Raw genomic sequence first — 17,716 nt, 5'->3', positions numbered from 1 at the left:
TAAAAGTGGAAAGACTGCAGCTTTAATTAGATGCCCAATGGATTTGACCTTGTCAGTCAAGAACAGTTGTAAAAAAAAATTTCAAAACTGTGTATAAAATGCTATATTATTAAAGGTGAGCTAAAGTTAGGGAGGAAAAGAACACAGCCAAAAAATTATGGATTAAGAGCAGCATAAAAATGCTGGGAGTCCTTAAATAATTTTACATAAAGCTATGAGTCTGTATAAGACCTGGAAAAAACAGATTTCGAATTCTGGGGCAGTAAAGGTTACTCTAATAGCTACTTAAGTATGTAATTGTTGTGGTAAGGGAAAGGGTAGAGGGACAGAAAGGGTCATGAGGATGGGAAATGCAGAGAGCTTTGGTTATTGGTAATGTTATTAACATAATGCTCAAGGTGGGTAGGAGGCAATCAGAGAAAAACTCAGGAAGATATCTAAACTGGACTTTGAATTAAGACAGGAAAGACACAGTTGGCAAGAGTCAATGATAAAACTAGAGTAAGCTGGAGATAAGACCAGCAAAGTAGATTAGGACCATATCAGACCAGCAATGTTTAAAGAACTGTGAAATGCGAAATAGAAACCTTGAAATCTAAATCATGGGTCTGCTACTCAATTTTTTGTTAATCACAGATACACTTTAAATCTAATTCTGAGTAAACACCCTACAAAATAATATAGAAGGTAACTTACTCAATATCCTTTCGTACGGATCCCATGAGATTCTCCCTTTCCCGTATTGCCACAAAGTTTGCTTTGGTTTTATGGAATTCATGTGTATAATCCTGCAATAAATTAATATCCAGTCTCAACATAAACTTTCACCTTATTGATCCAGTTATGTATTGTTATACTACAAATCTCTGTCAAGAAAACTGCTATTTAGGAAAACTAATCGTCAAGAGGTAAAAATACCATTATAATCAGTTTCCTGAAGAGTGACCAACTTTTTTCAAATGAAAAGTTTGGCACCAGAGGGGTGGTGGTAGTGGGGTGTGTGTGTAGTCACTTCAGTTGTATGTATGTACATGTGTTTGTGAAGTCACTTCAGTCTTGTCCGACTCTTTGCAGCCCAATGGACTGCAGTCTGCCAGGTTCCTCTGTACATGGGATTCTCCAGGCAAGAATACCGGAGTGGGTTGTCATGTCCTCCTCCAGAGGATTTTCCTGACCCAGGAATTGAACCCATGTCTCTTACATCTCCTTCACTGGCAGGAAGGTTCTCTACCACTACAGTGCCACCTGGGAAGCCCAGCACGAGAGCATAACAGTGCCATTAGATCACCATCCTGTGTATCCTCTCATACCCTGTCTTATAGGGCAGAACTGTAAAGAAAAAATAATCCTCAGATAAAATAACTTCAAATAGCCTAGGATAAAACTTCAGAAGCTCTTTCTACTCATTAGTATACCCAATGGGGCTTATTTTCAAATTTCATCTTTTTGGAACTCCTGCAGAAAGTTAATTTCTAAACCAATCAAATGAATAGAATCAAGAGAGTTGTAAAGAATAAAAGAATTTTAGAATATTTCCTTTTCTTTTTTCTATCATATTTTTAAGTTATTAAGGAAAATTCACTGCTTTTAAAAAGTCAGAGAAGAATATTAAAAAGATAAAAAAAACATAATCCCACCTCCCAGAGAGCCCCTATTGATCCTTTAGAAGCAAAAATAATACATGCATGTGGGGCACCATAAACTAAAAGAGCACCAAACAAAATATAAGTAAAAACCATCCTGCTCCACAGTTCTTAATCTTATCATTATTTTCTTTCAGTTTCTTTCAGGAAATATGTTTTTCCATATACAAGTTTATTATTTCTTTCATTTATGCTAAAAACAAAATCATACCATAGTCTGCTGTAATCTTTAAGTTCATAAAATATCAAGTAATCTTCCCCTATTAGCAAACTGAATCTATATTCTTTTTAAAATTTAATATATAATTTTTAAACTATGACTGCATGCTAAGTGCTAAGTTGCTTCAGTTGTGCCTGACTCTTTGCTACCCTATGGACTGTAGCCCGCCAGGCTCCTCTGTTCACGGGATTCTCCAGGAAAGAATACTGGAGTGGGTTGCCATACCCTCCTCCAGGGGATCTTCCCAATCCAGGGATCAAACTACAGTCTCTTGTGTTTCCAGCGTTGGCAGGCAAATTCTTTACCACTAGCGCCACCACTACTGTAATTTAATAAATTCCCTACTGATAAACATTTTAGTTGGCTTTTTTTTTCCTGGCTGTTAAAAAAAGCTTCAATAAACAAGCTGTGTTTATATTTTACTGTACTCTCTAGGTATATTTAAAGGGTAAATGCCTGATAGAATAACTGGGTCAAACAGTTTTACACAAAAATTTGGTTAGTGCTAAAATGCTTCCTAGAAAGGCTACAACTTACATTCCCAGAAAATGGAAGAGCACCTATTTTTCTACACTCTTGCCATAAATGGGTTACAAATGCTTCAGTATTTGCTAATCTGACAGGTGAAAAATCTTTTCTCATTTTGATTTGCATGTTTTCATTTGAGAATGTGGCTGATCATCTTTTTATGAATTTGGCCACTCATTTCCTGTAAATAAGTTTGAAACCTTTTCCCACTTTTCTACTGGGTTCCCTTTTTCTTATTTCTATCAATGTATTTCTGTATATTAGCAAATCAGTCACTTGTTAAAGTTTCTGCTAATAGGTCTTGCTTAGGAAAGTCCTTCACTACCCCAAAATGTATAATTTCACCCACCAAGAAATTTTATAGTTTCTTTTTCTACACATAAATCCTTGACCCATTTGGAATTTACTCTGGATAGAAGGAATGAGACAGAAATTGAGTGCTTTCCCCCTCCCCCACCCTGCCAGAAATTAGCCAGTTGTAACAACTCTATTTATTTTATAATCTCTCTTTTCCCCATTGGTTCAAAATAGCACCTTTCTCAGAAACTAAATTTTCATGCATATTTGGGTCTGTACATGAACTCTGTTGTATTCTATTGATCTAATTTTTTCCCAGAATCAAATGGTCTTCATTATTCTAGATTCTTAACAGGTTTTAATATGTGGTAGAACTAGGCATCCTTTACTACTTACCTTCATCTTCACATGTTTTCTTGGGTATTTTTGTATAATTCCAAGTAAACTTTGGTGGCATTTTGCCATTTTTTTAAAAAAAATGAAGCAAACAAGAAAAACCTGTTATTTCCACTGGGATAACATTCAATGAAAGTGAAAGTCTCTGAGTTGTGTCTGACTCTTTGCGACTCCATGGACTATACAGTCCAAGGAATTCTCTAAGCCAGAATACTGGAGTGGATAGCCTTTCCTTCTCCAGGGGCTCTTCCAAACCCAGAGATCAAACACAGGTCTCCTGCATTGCAGGCAGATTTTTTACCAGCTGAGCCACAAGGGAAGCCCAGGAATACTGGATTGTGTAGCCTAACCTTCTCCAGTGGATCTTCCTGACCGAGGAATTGAACCAAGGTCTCCTGCATTGCAGGCGGATTCTTTCCCAACTGAGTTATCAGGGAACATTCAATAGACAGGCTGATTTAGAGAGAAATCTTTTTTTTTTTTTAGCTGTTACAAGTAGAGCTGCTGTGTATAATTGTGTGACAGGTTGTCTGGACACGTTTTCAAAGCTGTTTTCTAAGTGCTAGGCGTGTAGTGTTCAGGTCACAGGGGAGTCTTGTTTAGCTGTGGAAAAATCCAGCTAAGTTTCTCTGGCATGTGGGATCTTCCTGGGTAAGGGATCGAACTTGAGGATCTTGTGTTGTCAGGCAGATTCTTTACCACTGAGCCACCAGAGAAGCCCCTTTATACTCCTCAGCAGAACTTTATATATGTAAGTCCTTCCTATACATTCTTATTAAATTATACATAAAAACTTTTAGTTTCTTCCACTGTACTTTCTAACAGGTTATTGTTTGTGTATAGGAAAACTGCTTGCTTTATATATTAATTTTGCAAGTCATCAACTTATTGAATTTGTCTCCAATTTTTGTTTAGTTTTATGGATTATATCAGCTATATAATCTTATCACTAGTACAGAATACAGATTTTCGCCCCCCTTTTCAATTATTTATATCTTGTTCTTTTTACTGTGTAACTGAACTACAAACAACTTCCACACAATGTTAAATAAATATCTTACAGCATGATGATAGATTTTAATCTGATGTACACATCTCTGTACTAGGTAAAGTATTCTATTTATATTTTTAACATGAGTTTTAAAAATTAGAAATGACTGGATTTTTTCAGTATTAAAAAATTTGCTTTCCTATTTGTACTACTATATTTTCAGCACCCTCCCATGTAAATCTTTTAAGAGTTCATTTGTTTCACTGGTATACTTTTAATATTTTTCTCAAACAATACACTAAATATCGAAATTACTTCTCTTCCCTGCTATCGTCAAAGCCTGATGGAAGAAACCATCACGACTGCTTATGTATAAGCACTGGCCGCTTTGCTGCTTCAGCTGGGTAGCAAGATCTCCCACAGCAGTAACATACTCACCTACTGATGAATATGATTGAATTTCACCAGGCAAAAGAAAGAGCTAATGAGCATTTTCAGAATCTTAAAAAAGCAAAACAGGACAAACTTCCATAGCACATTTACCCTCTTGGAAGATTTTTCCCTTTGTTCTCCTAAATACATGTGCACATGTTCTCTTCATGGAGTAAAGAAACTCAAAACCCTCCTATAATGACATAAAGATCTCAAGCCCAATGTATTACCTGCAGTATGTCTCTATGTCGCTGTAATGTATGCATCAGTGCTGCATTCAAGGAGGGGACACCTGCACTGTTGGTATACTCTGCCATTTTATCATTTACTCCTGTAAGCTAAAACAGAAAAGAAAAAAAAAAAAAGAAAGAAAATCATACAAACATTTCAGAAAGCCTGATAAAGAGATAAAAGCAAATTAAATGCCTATATGCCCTTCTGGCTAACAGCAAAAAAATAACAACAAGAAGACAGCATGTAAGGATTCAGTATTTCCCCAAAATATCCAAAAGGGCTAATAAAATAGCACCTTGGAATGGCTGTTATCAAAACTCAAGTGGCCTGAGGAGGCACACATCTTGAACAAAAGGGTAATTTCAATAAATATGTCTGCATTAATATAATCTAGTACCATACCTAACAAGTACACAGTTACTAGGAAAATAATCCTTTAACAGAAGGTACTCACTCTTGCCAAAAGCTGTTCAATCTCAATCGCCATAGTTTCAAACATTCTGTCTTGGCTTGATCCATTTAAAAGGGGTGTTGTGTCAGAGCTAAAGAGAAGTTCAAATAAAAGAGAATCTATTACTTAAACCTAATCCTTTAAAATATACTTAAAATGATAAAGTAATTATTTTTTAAAAGGTCAAGTGGAACCCCTGAGACATTCTTTTCGTTTCATAAAAATATAATTTTCACTGAAGTTTTCCTATAAAGATCACACATCCTGAATATTAAATTCAGTATAAAATAAAACTGAATGTATGACTATCCCAATTTTAATAATGCAAAGAAATTAAAAATGCTTGCTTCCTGTTTCCCAAATGAAAATAACTTAAGCTATGACAGTGCCTAATTAAATGCTGGATCTGAAGGAACAAATATTGTGAAATAAAATTGCAGAACTACATAGTACAGCATGTAAGAGGAGCCATAAAATGTATTAGAGATTATGTTTGATCTGTGAGAAATAATCTTTAAATTTTTTACCTTAATTTAAGTTCTGTCTTACTTCCACGACTCTTTCCAAAAATAAATAAAATTGAGATTTAAACAATCCACAAACTGGATAAATAATATTAAATAATCAGGAATTGGCTTTAAGTCTAGTACAGATAGCCATGTCTGGCAGGGAAGTTTTAATACCAATCTTTTACATTTCCTCTTAGATTATATAATTACTTCTGTTTTGCTTTGCAAAAATGTATTGAACTGTCTTCTAAAGTCTGGAAAGCCAAACTTAATTTTTACAAGTGAAACTTATGTTTGACAGATTCAAATTCTAAAACCAAATGTCTTGAAAGTCTCTTTCTCTTCTGAAAAACCATTAGCCTTCATTAAGTCTCCAAGTGGTATGTATTATCACACGAGCAGCTGTAGCTCAACACTGATCTTAGTCACACTGAACACAGACAAATACCAGACAGTGACTGTGTTCTCCAGTCTCACTAAGACGCTGTCTTGCCCTGTGGCCGCTGCTTCATCAGTCTGCTCCCTGGGTGGCTCGGACGGTAAGGAACCTGCCTGCCATGCAGGAGGTCAGGGTTCAATCTCTGGGTCGGGAAGATCCCCTGGAGGAGGGCATGGCAACCCCCTCCAGTACTCTTGCCTGGAGAATTCCAGAGACAGAGGAGCCTGGTGGGCTGCAGCCCAGGAGGTCGCAGAGAGTCAGACACGACTGAGCGTCTGACACCAACACTTCTTTAAACGGCAAAATTTACCTTGGCTCTTTCTCTTTTCTACATACACATTTACAGCAATAGCAACAAACCGTGAAATAGCCAAAAAGTAGCTAATAAGGAGGATTTTCAATTTAGGATGCTTAGGTCCAAATTTTTCTTTAAAATTTTAATTCATTCACCTTAAAATATTTCACTCTTTATTATGTGTCAGAGTCAACTCAAGGTTCCATGGTTATCTCTTAGAATGTGCCCAGGGGAAATACTTTATGCACTACTAATACAATCCTCCCCTACCAGATATATGAAAAAGAACAATGGACCAACGATGTATGCGCCATCAGGAAGAAAACTGCCTCTATCCTGTTCACAGATACAAGCCTACCACCTAGAACAGTGCTTGGCACATGGTAGATGCTCATTAAAATACTTGCTGAATGAAAGAGGAGGCAATCTCTACATTCACCACTCTCAGGGAGGTACAAGTCCAGGGAAATGAGGAAAAACATCCTCTCCACAATACTGAGATTCAGTTAAATTTAATTCATTTCATAAGTATGTGGTGATTCACAGACCACATAGTTCTCAAAACACAGAAAGTAAAAAAATAACTCCTGGAAGAAAAATTCTGGTCATCACTGAGTTTATTCATTATGACGTGCTCTCAACCTGGGCAACAAACACTTTAATCCTGGATCCGCATGGCCCTAGGTTTCTTGTTAAGAGGGACAGTGAGAGTGAAGTAACTCCACAAACTCATTCTCAATTTGTTGTAGAATTTCTGATGGAATGTTTTCGAATAGTTTCCCCTTTAAAGGAGTCATAAAAATACAAGTATACCTCAGAGATACTGCGGGTTTAGTTCCAGACCACCACAATAAAGCAAGCATTTCAATAAAGTGAATCACATTAATTTTTTTGTTTCTCAGTGCACATAAAAGTTGTTTACACTTTACTGTAATCTGTTAAGTATGCAATAGCATTATTCTCAAAAAGACCAATGTACACACCAGAATTTAAAAACACTTTATGGCTTAAAAATCCTAACTATCACCTGAGCCTTCAGTGAGTAATCTTTTTGCTGATGGAGAGTCTTGCTTTGTGATAGCTACTGACTGACTAGGGTGGTGGCTGGTAAAGGCTGGGGTGGCTGTGGCAATTTTAAAAAGTAAGACAACACTGAAGTTGTTGAATTGACTCTTCTTTTCAGGAATGATTTCTCTACAGCATGTGATGCTATTTGACAGTATTTTACCCACAGCAGAACTTCTTTCAAGATTGGAGTCAATCCTCTCAAATTCTGCTGCTGCTCTATCACTAAGTTTATGTAATATTCTAAATCCTTTGTTGTCATTTCAGCGATCTTCATAGCATCTTCACCAGGATAGAAGTAGATTCTAGCTCAAGAAACCATTTGTCTATAAGAAACTTAGACACACACACACACATATATCCATATGCATGTGTGCGTGCTAAGTCACTTCAGGTCCAACTCTTTGCAATCCCACGGACTATAGCCTGTCTGTCCTCTGTCCATGGGATTCTCCAGGCAAGAATACTGGAGCGGGTTGCCATGCCCTCCTCCAAGGGATCTTCCTGACCCAGGCATTGAACTCACATCTCTTATGTCTCCTGTACTGGCAGGCTGGTTCTTTACCACCTGGGAAGCCCACACATATGCATATGTATACATGTATCTGTATCTATCTATCTGTAAATATATATACAAACAACTTGTCATCTGTGGCAGTTCAATCACAGCTTCAGGCTCCACTTCTAACTCTAACTTCTAATTCTCTTGCTATTTCCACCACATTAGCAGTTACTTCCTCCACAGAAGTCTTGAACCCCCTCAAAGTTATCCATAAGGGTTGGAATCAACTTCTTCCAAATACCTGATAACATTATTTTGACCTCTTTCTCGGATCTTAATGCTCTTAATGGCATCTAGAATGGTGAATCCTTTCTAGAAGGGTTTCATTTGACTCTGTCCAGACCTATCAGAAGCAGCACTATCTGTGGAAGCCATAGATAGCGGCTTCCATTATTTATGATTTCTTCAGTAATAAGACTTGAAAGTTGAAATTACTCCTTGATCCATGGGCTGCAGAATGGACACTAACACAGGCATGAAAATAACATCAACCTCACTGTACTTCTCCATGAGAGCTCCTGGGTGAACAAGGTGCATTGTCAATGTGCAGTCATATTTTGAAAGGAATCTTTTTTTCCAAAGGGTAGGTTTCACCAACGGGCTTAAAATCTCCTGTTGTAAACAGGTGCCGTCACCCAGGCTTTGCTGCTGGACTTTCGGAGCACTGGCAGAGCAGACCGGCGCGATCCTTGAGGGCCCGAGGGTTTCTGAAGTGGCCAGTGAGCACTGGCTTCAACGTAAAAGTCACCAGCTGCATTCACCCTAACAAGAGTCAATCTGTCCTTTGAAGCTTTCAGACATCAATTTCTCTCTAACTATGAAAGTCCTAGATGACACCTTTCAATAGAAAGCTGTATCATCTATATTGAAAATCTGCCAGTTAATGTCACCACCTTCATTAATTACCTTAGCTGGCTCCGCTAGATAACTTGCTACAGCGTCTATTAATATATCAGCACTTGTGGCTTCTCCTTGCTGTTTGACATTATGGGGATGTCTTCTTTCCTTAAACCTCACAGACCAACCTCGACTAGCTTCTGCAGCTTGCCGTCTCAGCTTCACAGAACTGGAGAGAGTTAGCGCTTTGCTCTGGATTAGGCTCTGGCTTAACAGAATGCTGTGGCTGGTTTGATCTGTCCAGACCACTAAAACTTTCTCTGTATCAGCAGTGAGGCTTTTCACTCTCTTATCATTTGTGTGTTCACGGGAGCAGCAGTATTTAACTTCCTTCAAGAACTTTTCCTTTGTGTTCAGAACTTGGTTGTTCAGCCTAGCTTTTGACCTATCTAGATTTTCACTATTAATCATTTCCAGCTTTTGATTTACAGTGACAGACACGTTCACTTGGTCACTGTAGAAGTTATTAGTTGGTCTAATTCCAATATTGTTGTGTCTCAGGCACAGGAAGGCCTGAGGAGAGGGAAAGAGAAGGGAGAACAACCTGTGCATGGAGGAGTCAGAACGCACACAACATGGATTAACTCTGCCATCTTACAAGGGCGTCGTTTGTCCTGCCCCCAAACAATTACAATAGTAACATCGACTAAGCCCATGTGTCACCACTACTGAGTCTCTGTTGGAGAGCTCGGGAGCCACAGCTACTGAAGCTCACATGCCCGAGAGCCTGTGTTCCAAACCAAGAGAAGCCCCAGCACCGCAGCGAGGAGCAGCCCCAACTTGCCACAGCTAGAGAAAGGCCATGCAGCAACGAAGAGTCAGCAGAGCCAACGATAAATAAAATTATTTTTTTAAATAATGTTAAAAAAGCAAGTTAAAAAGTAACCATTATGAACTGTTCAGGAACATAAATATACATAGTAAAAACACACAGAGATTATAGGGAGGGAGAAAATGGGATGCCATTAGGGGCTCCAAATGAATTGATGACGATGATTTCTTAAAGTGAGAGAAGGCACACAGGGATCCATTACATTATTCCATCTTCCTGTCTTAAGTATTTCCTAATATTGTTTTAAACAAGTGGATGGCCTAAAGTGAGGTTCAAAGATAAGACTACATTTATATCTGTTCAAAGAGCAGTATACCCAGTTTCTCAAAAAAGAACAAACGTTACATGTACACACTGCTATATTTAAAATGGATAACCAACAGGGACCTACTGAATAGCACAGAGAACTCTGCTCAATGTTATGTGGCAGCCTGGATGATGGGAGGGGAGTTTGGGGGAGAATGGATATGTGTATATTTATGGCTGAGTCTCTTCACTATTCATCTGAAAGCATCACAACACTGTTAATCAGATATACCCCAATACGAAAAAAAAAAAAAAGAACCAAAATTTAAAATAGCTTGGATCATTAACAGTGAGGACATACACTGCATTAGCGTAATTCTAAAACACCAGAAGAGCAGTAGGTATAATGTGCATCTGAGTAGCCCCTCAGATCCACTTAGCGATCAGAAAATGTAAGAAACACAATGTGGGCAAAGCAACATTTCCTTATACGGGATGAAACAGACATTTATTTCGGACGAACTCATTCTTAAGCGTTAGCATTTCCCTCTTGATACCAACACAATATTTGCCTAAGGATTCCAAATAAATGTCAGTCTCTAGACTTAAGAATTTTTATAAATCACTTTAAAAACCACCAAAAATTCATCAATAGACCAAGTTACAGAGCTATATTTTACTTTATTTTTTTAATGCTTTAAAAATACTATATAAAAAATAAAAATACTATATAACTATAAGGCAAAAGAGAGAGAATCTGGTAGTACCTATACCTGTCGCGTCTTCCATCTCGGGCACTGCTGTGACTGTAGCTTGTACACAGTTTACTGAAGGAAACTAGTTTCAGGTCAAGTTCATTTTCCAGCTGTCGAGCCTGTTTCCTGAGATCTTTAACAAAATTACAAAAGCAAATAATTAGACACAAAAAGTCCATCAGTAGATATAAAAAACACAAAACTTTTCTGAAGAAAACAAACTATGAAGATGATCATTTATCTAGAGTACTAAAAGACGCATACCAAACATTTATCCATGAAAACAGTCACTTATTTAAACTTCAGATGAGGCAAAAAGGGGAGAAATAGTGGGGATGCAAATTTTCGGCTTTATCCTAAAGACAGCTAAACAACAAATGCTGTTCTAACATCTCTGAAATTATTTCTATAGCACTAACTAAAATTTTGTAACTCAGAGGAAAACAGAAGAGAACAAATCACCAAAGGAAGTGAATATGGTTTATGACCAGCACTGTATCCATTTACCCGCTAATTTTATAAAAAGGAAACCATCACTACTTTTGACAGGGATTATCCTATCTCTTATGTCAAAGCTTTACTAGGCTTATGAAATTTATGAAATTCTTGACAATAGAGTAAGTGATTGTTAAAGAAAAAAAATCACTGACAAAGATTTAAAAAACTATCTTTCAATAAGCGAGGCTGAGTTTAACAGCAAATGAACAATATGCTACCGACAAGGTCAACTCTAAGTACGACAGAAATAAGAGCATGAGTTTGAAAAGAACAGAAGAAAAGAGACATGGAGAGAAACTGGCATCATGTAATAGTTTGGCATCTAAGTTGAGTGAAAGAAGCCAGTCCAGTAACTCTTATCTAGAAATGAGTACTTTCATTCATGATGAAGTAGAGGTCAAAATAAAACTGTTGGAATACAGAACGCATAGTATAAACATCTCATCTTTCAGGAATAAGAATATAAAACATTATTTCAATACACTAAGCAGCAACCAGATGTAGGGAAGCACCATGCAGGTAATGCAGTGAAGTACATTTTCCCAGAGACCAAACCTCAGAACCTCAGCTCAGCCTAAAGTTCTGAAGTTCTGAGAACTGGCTCTAAGATTTATTCACAATCGATTTAACCTATGAATTTCTGCTTTTTGCTTTATAAATCTTTACCTTCAGAGTTTTTCTATGCACTACTAATCATGTGTTTAAAGCACCTGGCACAGAGCAGACAGTCAATAAGCCACTACAGACACAGGGAACAAACGTGCTGGACAGAGGCAGGTGGGGAGGGTGGGATGGACTAGGAGATTAGGTTGACATAAATACACTGCTAAAAAAAAAAAAAAAAAAAATGCAGGGCTTCCCCCATAGCTCAGTTGGTAAAGAATCTGCCTGCAATGCAGGAGACCTGGGTTTGATTCCTGAGTCGGGAATATCCCCTGAAGAAGGAAATGGCAACCCACTCCAGTATTCTTGCCTGGAGAATCCCATGGACAGAGGAGCCTGGCAGGCTGCAGTCCATGGGATTGCAAGAGTTGGACACAGACTTAGCCACTAGAGAGAGAGAGAAATGCCTAAAATAGCTGGTGGGAACCTACTGCCTATAGCACAGGGAGCTCAGCGCAGTGCTCTGTGATACCCTAGACGGGTGGGATGGGAGGGGCAGGAGGGAGTTCAAGAGGGAGGGGATATATGTATACACATAGCTGATGCACTTCACGGTACAATAGCAACTAACACAACTGTAAAGCAAGTATACGCAATAAAAAAATAAGCTGCTATAATTACTATAGCACGATGCTTCAAAAAAGTATAGCCTAATGACAAAATTAAAGATACTAATAACCACTTCTACATAATTTAAAAATATTTTCTAGCTAGCACACACATTTCAAATAAGCGCTTTAATACGTTTTAAACTGTTAGCACGCTTCTCTGTAATTAGTAATTGTCTTCTCTAGTAATGAAATATCAAGTAAAAGCATACTGAAAGTACGACAGGCAAGTACCCATGAACTTAGAATAAAGTATTCTAGATCAAGAGGCTGATCGTGACAATACTGTTATCTGTGGTGGTCTCCAGAGGCTTCACTGGGGAGCAGGAGGAACTAGGTTAAAAGAGAAAGGGGTTTCGGAGAGTAGTTTCTATTATATTTTGCAGTAGAGCAAAGAGACAATAGACCAAAAAAAAATAAAGGTGAGCCTTCTCTGATCTCTGTTCATCATCATGGTCCAGAAATGAGTTTTACATGAGACCACTTTATCGAATCATATTTTCGGGAATTAAATAACCGTACTTGTCACATGATGGGTTTTTTTTTTTTTTTTGGTAGAAGAGGTATAGCAGATGCAATCATTACAAATTCACATTGATTATCTCAACTTTCTCTTTTTAACAAAACCGATCTCCGGAGCAGAAAGTAAAGTTATTTCCTCTGCCTTCAAACGCGACTCGCCACCCAATCCTCGAAGTCCCAGCCCGAAGCTACCAAGGGGACCCTACAGGAGGGAGACATTCCGCTCACACAACTTCCCTCGATGGACCGGACCGACAAGTTCCTCCTTTCTCTTTTCCTACTCAATTGTCCAACAGCGACCTCAACTCTAAGACGCTGACTGCTCCAGTCTATTGGACTCAACAGTCGCTTCCTCTCAGAGTTCACACCCCAAACCCCTCCGTCCAAGTTCCACTACCGCCTCAGCCCAGCTCTCCTCCGGAGAATCAGACCCTCTTCCTGTCGGCCGCGGCTCAGCCTTCTCTGCCCAACACCTGCCCCAGGTCCCGCTGCCGATCAGGTCAGCCTCCTCCCCGGACCGTAAGGTTTCTACAACTCCCAGGCCCGAGGACTCCCACTAGACCAGCCCTACCCCTCAACTCAGCAGCTCTGGAGGCCAGGCTCTTCCCTCTGCTGCCTCCGCCAAGACCCGTCCTTACTCAGCACTTCTGCCCCTTGGCAAGACGTACAAGGAGGTCTCCCCTCACCTTCCCAGTAATTGCTCGTTCCTGCCGCCATCTTTGTTGTCCAACGTCAGTGGGGATAGGAGAGTTGAGGCGAGGCGAGCCAGAGAGTCACGTCCACGCCTTCTTCCGCTGGGCGCCAGGGCCGATGGGATACGTGAGCTTCCACAGACACCGCCACCTGGTGGTCGTTTTATCATATTACACCTTTTGAGTAGTGAGATGGATAGCTTCAGATTTAGCGCCGGACACTCCCTGAACATATGTCTTTTTGGTGTCTGTATTCGCTCTCCGCGTCCCAAACCCGCATCATCGCCTTGAGCTGGCTGGGTTTATCCCCTCTTTAGGCGATACCTCCCCTGGAGAAGGACATGGCAACCCACTCCAGTACTCTTGCCTGGAAAATCCCATGGACGGAGGGGCCTGGTAGGCTACGGTCCATGGTGTCGCGAAGAGTCCGACTCGACTGAGCGACTTCACTTTCACTTTTCACTTTCATGCGTTGGGAAGGAAATGGCAACCCACTCCAGTATTCTTGCCTGGAGAATCCCAGGGACGGGGGAGCCTGGTGGGCCGCCCTCTATGGGGTCGCACAGAGTCGAACACGACTGAAGCGACTTGGCAGCAGCAGCAGCAGCTGCGGCAGGAGCTATCTCCCAGGCTGAGAAGAAAGGCACCCTCAGACCCAGCTGCCTGTTTCCTTCACCTTCTCTCAAATGTGTATCTTCAGCCACCTCTTTCTCGGAGCCAGAGGCTCTTTTCTTCCCGAGACCAACCTCTGCATCCTACCTCCGCCTTGTATCATGTTCTGTTTCAAGAACCTCCTTTAGCCATTTGTTAAAAAGTAGTTCAGCTGGAGACAAATTCTATTAGTTTTTCTTCGTCTGAAATATCTGGATTTCCCCATTCCTGAAAAATTTCGTTGCCAGATTAGGAATCTGGGGCTGACAATTGCTTTTTCCCCCCAGCACTTGAAAAATGTGCCAATTCCTTCCTGATTCCACAGTTTCTGATGAGATATTGGCTGTTATTTGAATTTTTTCCGCTAAAACTAATATATCTCTTCTCTCTGCTTTAAAAACTTTCATTATCTTTAGTTTTCAGAAGGTTGATTATGGTGGGTTTTAGGTAGGTTTCTTTGTATTTTTTCAGGTCAAAAATTTTCATTTCGTTCCTTATTATATCTTTTATTTATTTGGTGAGAGTTTTTCTTCGTGGAGATTCTTTTTATCATTTATTCTAAGATTATTTGTAATTGCTCATTGAAATATTTTTATTATATCCTTGTCAGATAAGTTCCATGTCTGTATCATTTTGATGTTGGCATCTGTTGTCTTTTTTTCATTCAAGTTGAAATTTTCTGGGGTCTTGGTATAATGAGTGATTTTAAAAATTGTATTCTGGATATTTTAGGCATCATATTCAATAAGACTCTGGATCTTATTTAACACCTCTGTTTAAGCAGAGCTCCTTTGACTCTATGCTGATGAGAAAGATAGTAGAACCTTGTTACTACTAGCTGGGAGTGAAAGTTTACACACACACACACACACACCCTCCATCTTCGCCTTTGTTGTTAACCCAGGTGGGAAGGGTGACTTGTTACTGCTCCCCCACTGACACCATGAGAGGAGACTTCATTATCACTATGTGGTAGTGACAGTCCTAGCTCCCCACATGGCCCTCTTTGATACCACCCAGGCAGTGGGAAAGAGTTCTAGGCTGTCTGTTCAGCCTATGCTGGCGGACGGTAGAGATGGCCTCGGTTTTTTCTGTAGCGATTGGCTGGATTAGTACAATTGTTATCGTAGACTGTTCTGCCCTAGTAGATTGCCCCTTTCCTGGTTCTTTGACAGGAGAAGGCTTTTCTTTACTTTTTTTGTCTGCGCCCTTTGGCATTTCTGGGTTGTTAATGTCTCCAGGATCCATTATGGGATACATGAGGCAACATCTATTATGAGATACATGAGGCCAAAAAGAAAACCCAGGGAACTCACCACTGTGTCGTTCCTTGGATGCAGGAGATCACTTGGAGGTTCCTGGGTGGTCTGCCTTCTCTCTACCTGAGTCTCCTTTATTTTATGTATAATGCATGAGTTTTTTGGTTTTTTGCTGTGATTGGTGGGAGGAATAGAACTACATCTAGTCCATTTTGTCCTGAAGTGAAAGTCTCTAATTTTTAATAGATGTTAATTATCTGCCAAGGGCTTCCCAGGTGGAGCTAGTGGTAAAGAACCTGCCTGCCAAAGCAGATGTAAGACATGGGTTCAATCCCTGGGTTGGGAAGGTCCCCTGGAGGAGGGCATGGCAACCCACTCCAGTATTCTTGCCTGGAGAATCCCATGGACAGAGGAGCCTGGTGGGCTACAGTCCATAGGGTCACAAAGAGTTGGACACGACTGAGCGACTTAGCACAATCATCTGCTAAAATTCTTCCATCTTATCTTTTACTTTCCTGAATTTATTCCTTCCCATTATTTTAAAGTCTGAGTGGTAACTGAAGAATCTGTGACTCCCGCGGCACTGTTTCTATTTTTTTCCTTGTTCTTTCATCATTTGAGATGGGGTAATAAAAGGAACTTTTAATTGGATGTTATGCATTATAGATTAAAATTTGCAGTAATCATAGGAGACTCACAATTTTCTGCTTCTTGTAGGCATTTCATGTAGGGGCAGATCAGTTTACTCCAGTGTGGGGTGGGACTAATACAGTGGGATTCTATGTAAAAATTGGCCTGTTTTGGTTACTTGTAATTACTGCTATTTGTGTTGTGTAGTCATGCAAATGTCCTAATTGAAAGTCTGATGACCAGTGCCCTCTTCCTTGATAGGTGCTGATCTCACATCACCTGCCTAAAGCTTCTGTGTGAGTTCTCTGCTACTGTGTCTCTCTTACTCACCACTTACAAATCAACAATTGCCTTAAGGTGAAAACTTCATTACATTCACCTCTGAACTCCCTTTGCTAGGGTGTTGACCCATAAGTCCTTGTTACTTTAGTAACTTTCCAAAACTTCAACAGGTTTTATCTTTTTTTAAAAAATTTATTTATGTCTGCGCTGAGCCTTCCTCTAGTTGCGGTGAGCAGGGGCTGCTCTCTAGTTGCGGTGTGTGGGCCTCTCATTGCGGAGGCTTCTCTTGCTGAGGGGCACAGGTTCTAGGTGCTCAGGCTTCGGTAGTCGCAGCACGTGGATTCAGTCATTGTGGCTCACAGGCTCAGTCGCCCTGTGGCTTGTGGAATCTTTCCAGACCAGGGATCGAACCCGTGTCCCCCTGCATTGGCAGGCAGATTCCCCACCACTGAGCCACCAAGGAAGCCCAGTTTTCATGTATCTTGCAGGACTCTAAACTGTCCTCTTTCTCTTTTTGTTCTCATCGCCCATTGTCAAAGGGTGCTTCTTCTTTTGTACTTTTCCCGTGTGTCCCAGATTGACTCCTTATCGTTTGTTGTTCTTGTTCAGTCCCTAAGTTGTGTCTGACTTTTTTCGACCGCTTTAAGTTATACTCAATCCAAAGCCTCTTCTCTGTGGTTTGTGCTCTGATCTGATCTGCTTGGACATGTTTTTTTTTTTTTTTTTTTTTCTTTTTTAGGCCATTCAGACTTAAGATGCACTTAGTCTTTCTGAAAGTAGTTTTATACTAACGTTAGGCCCAGTGCTGGAATTCCTCTTCTGCCTTTTCTCCACAAAGCCTTGTACTGGGCTAGGGTTGGGGCAGGGCGTGTGAGAGTGTATGCTGAGATTTGGTTATTTTTCTCATCTTATTGTTAGTTTGGAGTTTTGAAATTCTCTGGCTTCAACTTACACTGAGGTTTCTGTATATTTACTTTTCACTTTTTGTCTTTTGCATTATTTTCCAGTGAAATACGGGAGACAGGTAGCTTAGACTGCCACCAGTGTTTTCAGTGACCTGGATGTTTATCTCAATGTTTATAACATAAACCAAAAGGTTCCTGTTCTTTCTGAGACAAC

The 17,716-nt window shown here is 39.8% G+C and overlaps 1 protein-coding gene across 3 annotated transcripts in view; it reads right to left on the bottom strand.

Moving 5' to 3' along the window:
* The window catches only part of GOSR1 (golgi SNAP receptor complex member 1), a 41,130-nt gene extending 27,252 nt beyond the window's left edge, over window positions 1-13,878 (bottom strand). Inside the window, exons 1-5 of one of the 3 annotated variants that reach the window (XM_020886820.2) lie at window positions 13,770-13,878; window positions 10,811-10,925; window positions 5,196-5,283; window positions 4,738-4,845; window positions 697-788 (exon numbers count right to left, since the gene is read on the bottom strand). In XM_020886820.2, the coding sequence (XP_020742479.2) occupies window positions 697-788; window positions 4,738-4,845; window positions 5,196-5,283; window positions 10,811-10,925; window positions 13,770-13,800 (434 nt within the window). In that variant the 5' untranslated portion in view covers window positions 13,801-13,878. Of the gene's footprint in view, window positions 1-696; window positions 789-4,737; window positions 4,846-5,195; window positions 5,284-10,804; window positions 10,926-13,769 lie in introns of all 3 variants that reach the window. The other 2 variants (XM_070478806.1, XM_020886819.2) reach the window with 2 other exon arrangements.
* Window positions 13,879-17,716: the final 3,838 nt, after the last annotated feature.

The sequence above is a fragment of the Odocoileus virginianus genome, chromosome 17, assembly GCF_023699985.2.
Source record: "Odocoileus virginianus isolate 20LAN1187 ecotype Illinois chromosome 17, Ovbor_1.2, whole genome shotgun sequence".
Taxonomy (NCBI): Eukaryota; Metazoa; Chordata; class Mammalia; order Artiodactyla; family Cervidae; genus Odocoileus; species Odocoileus virginianus.
This window is presented reverse-complemented; position numbering and strand designations above follow the sequence as displayed.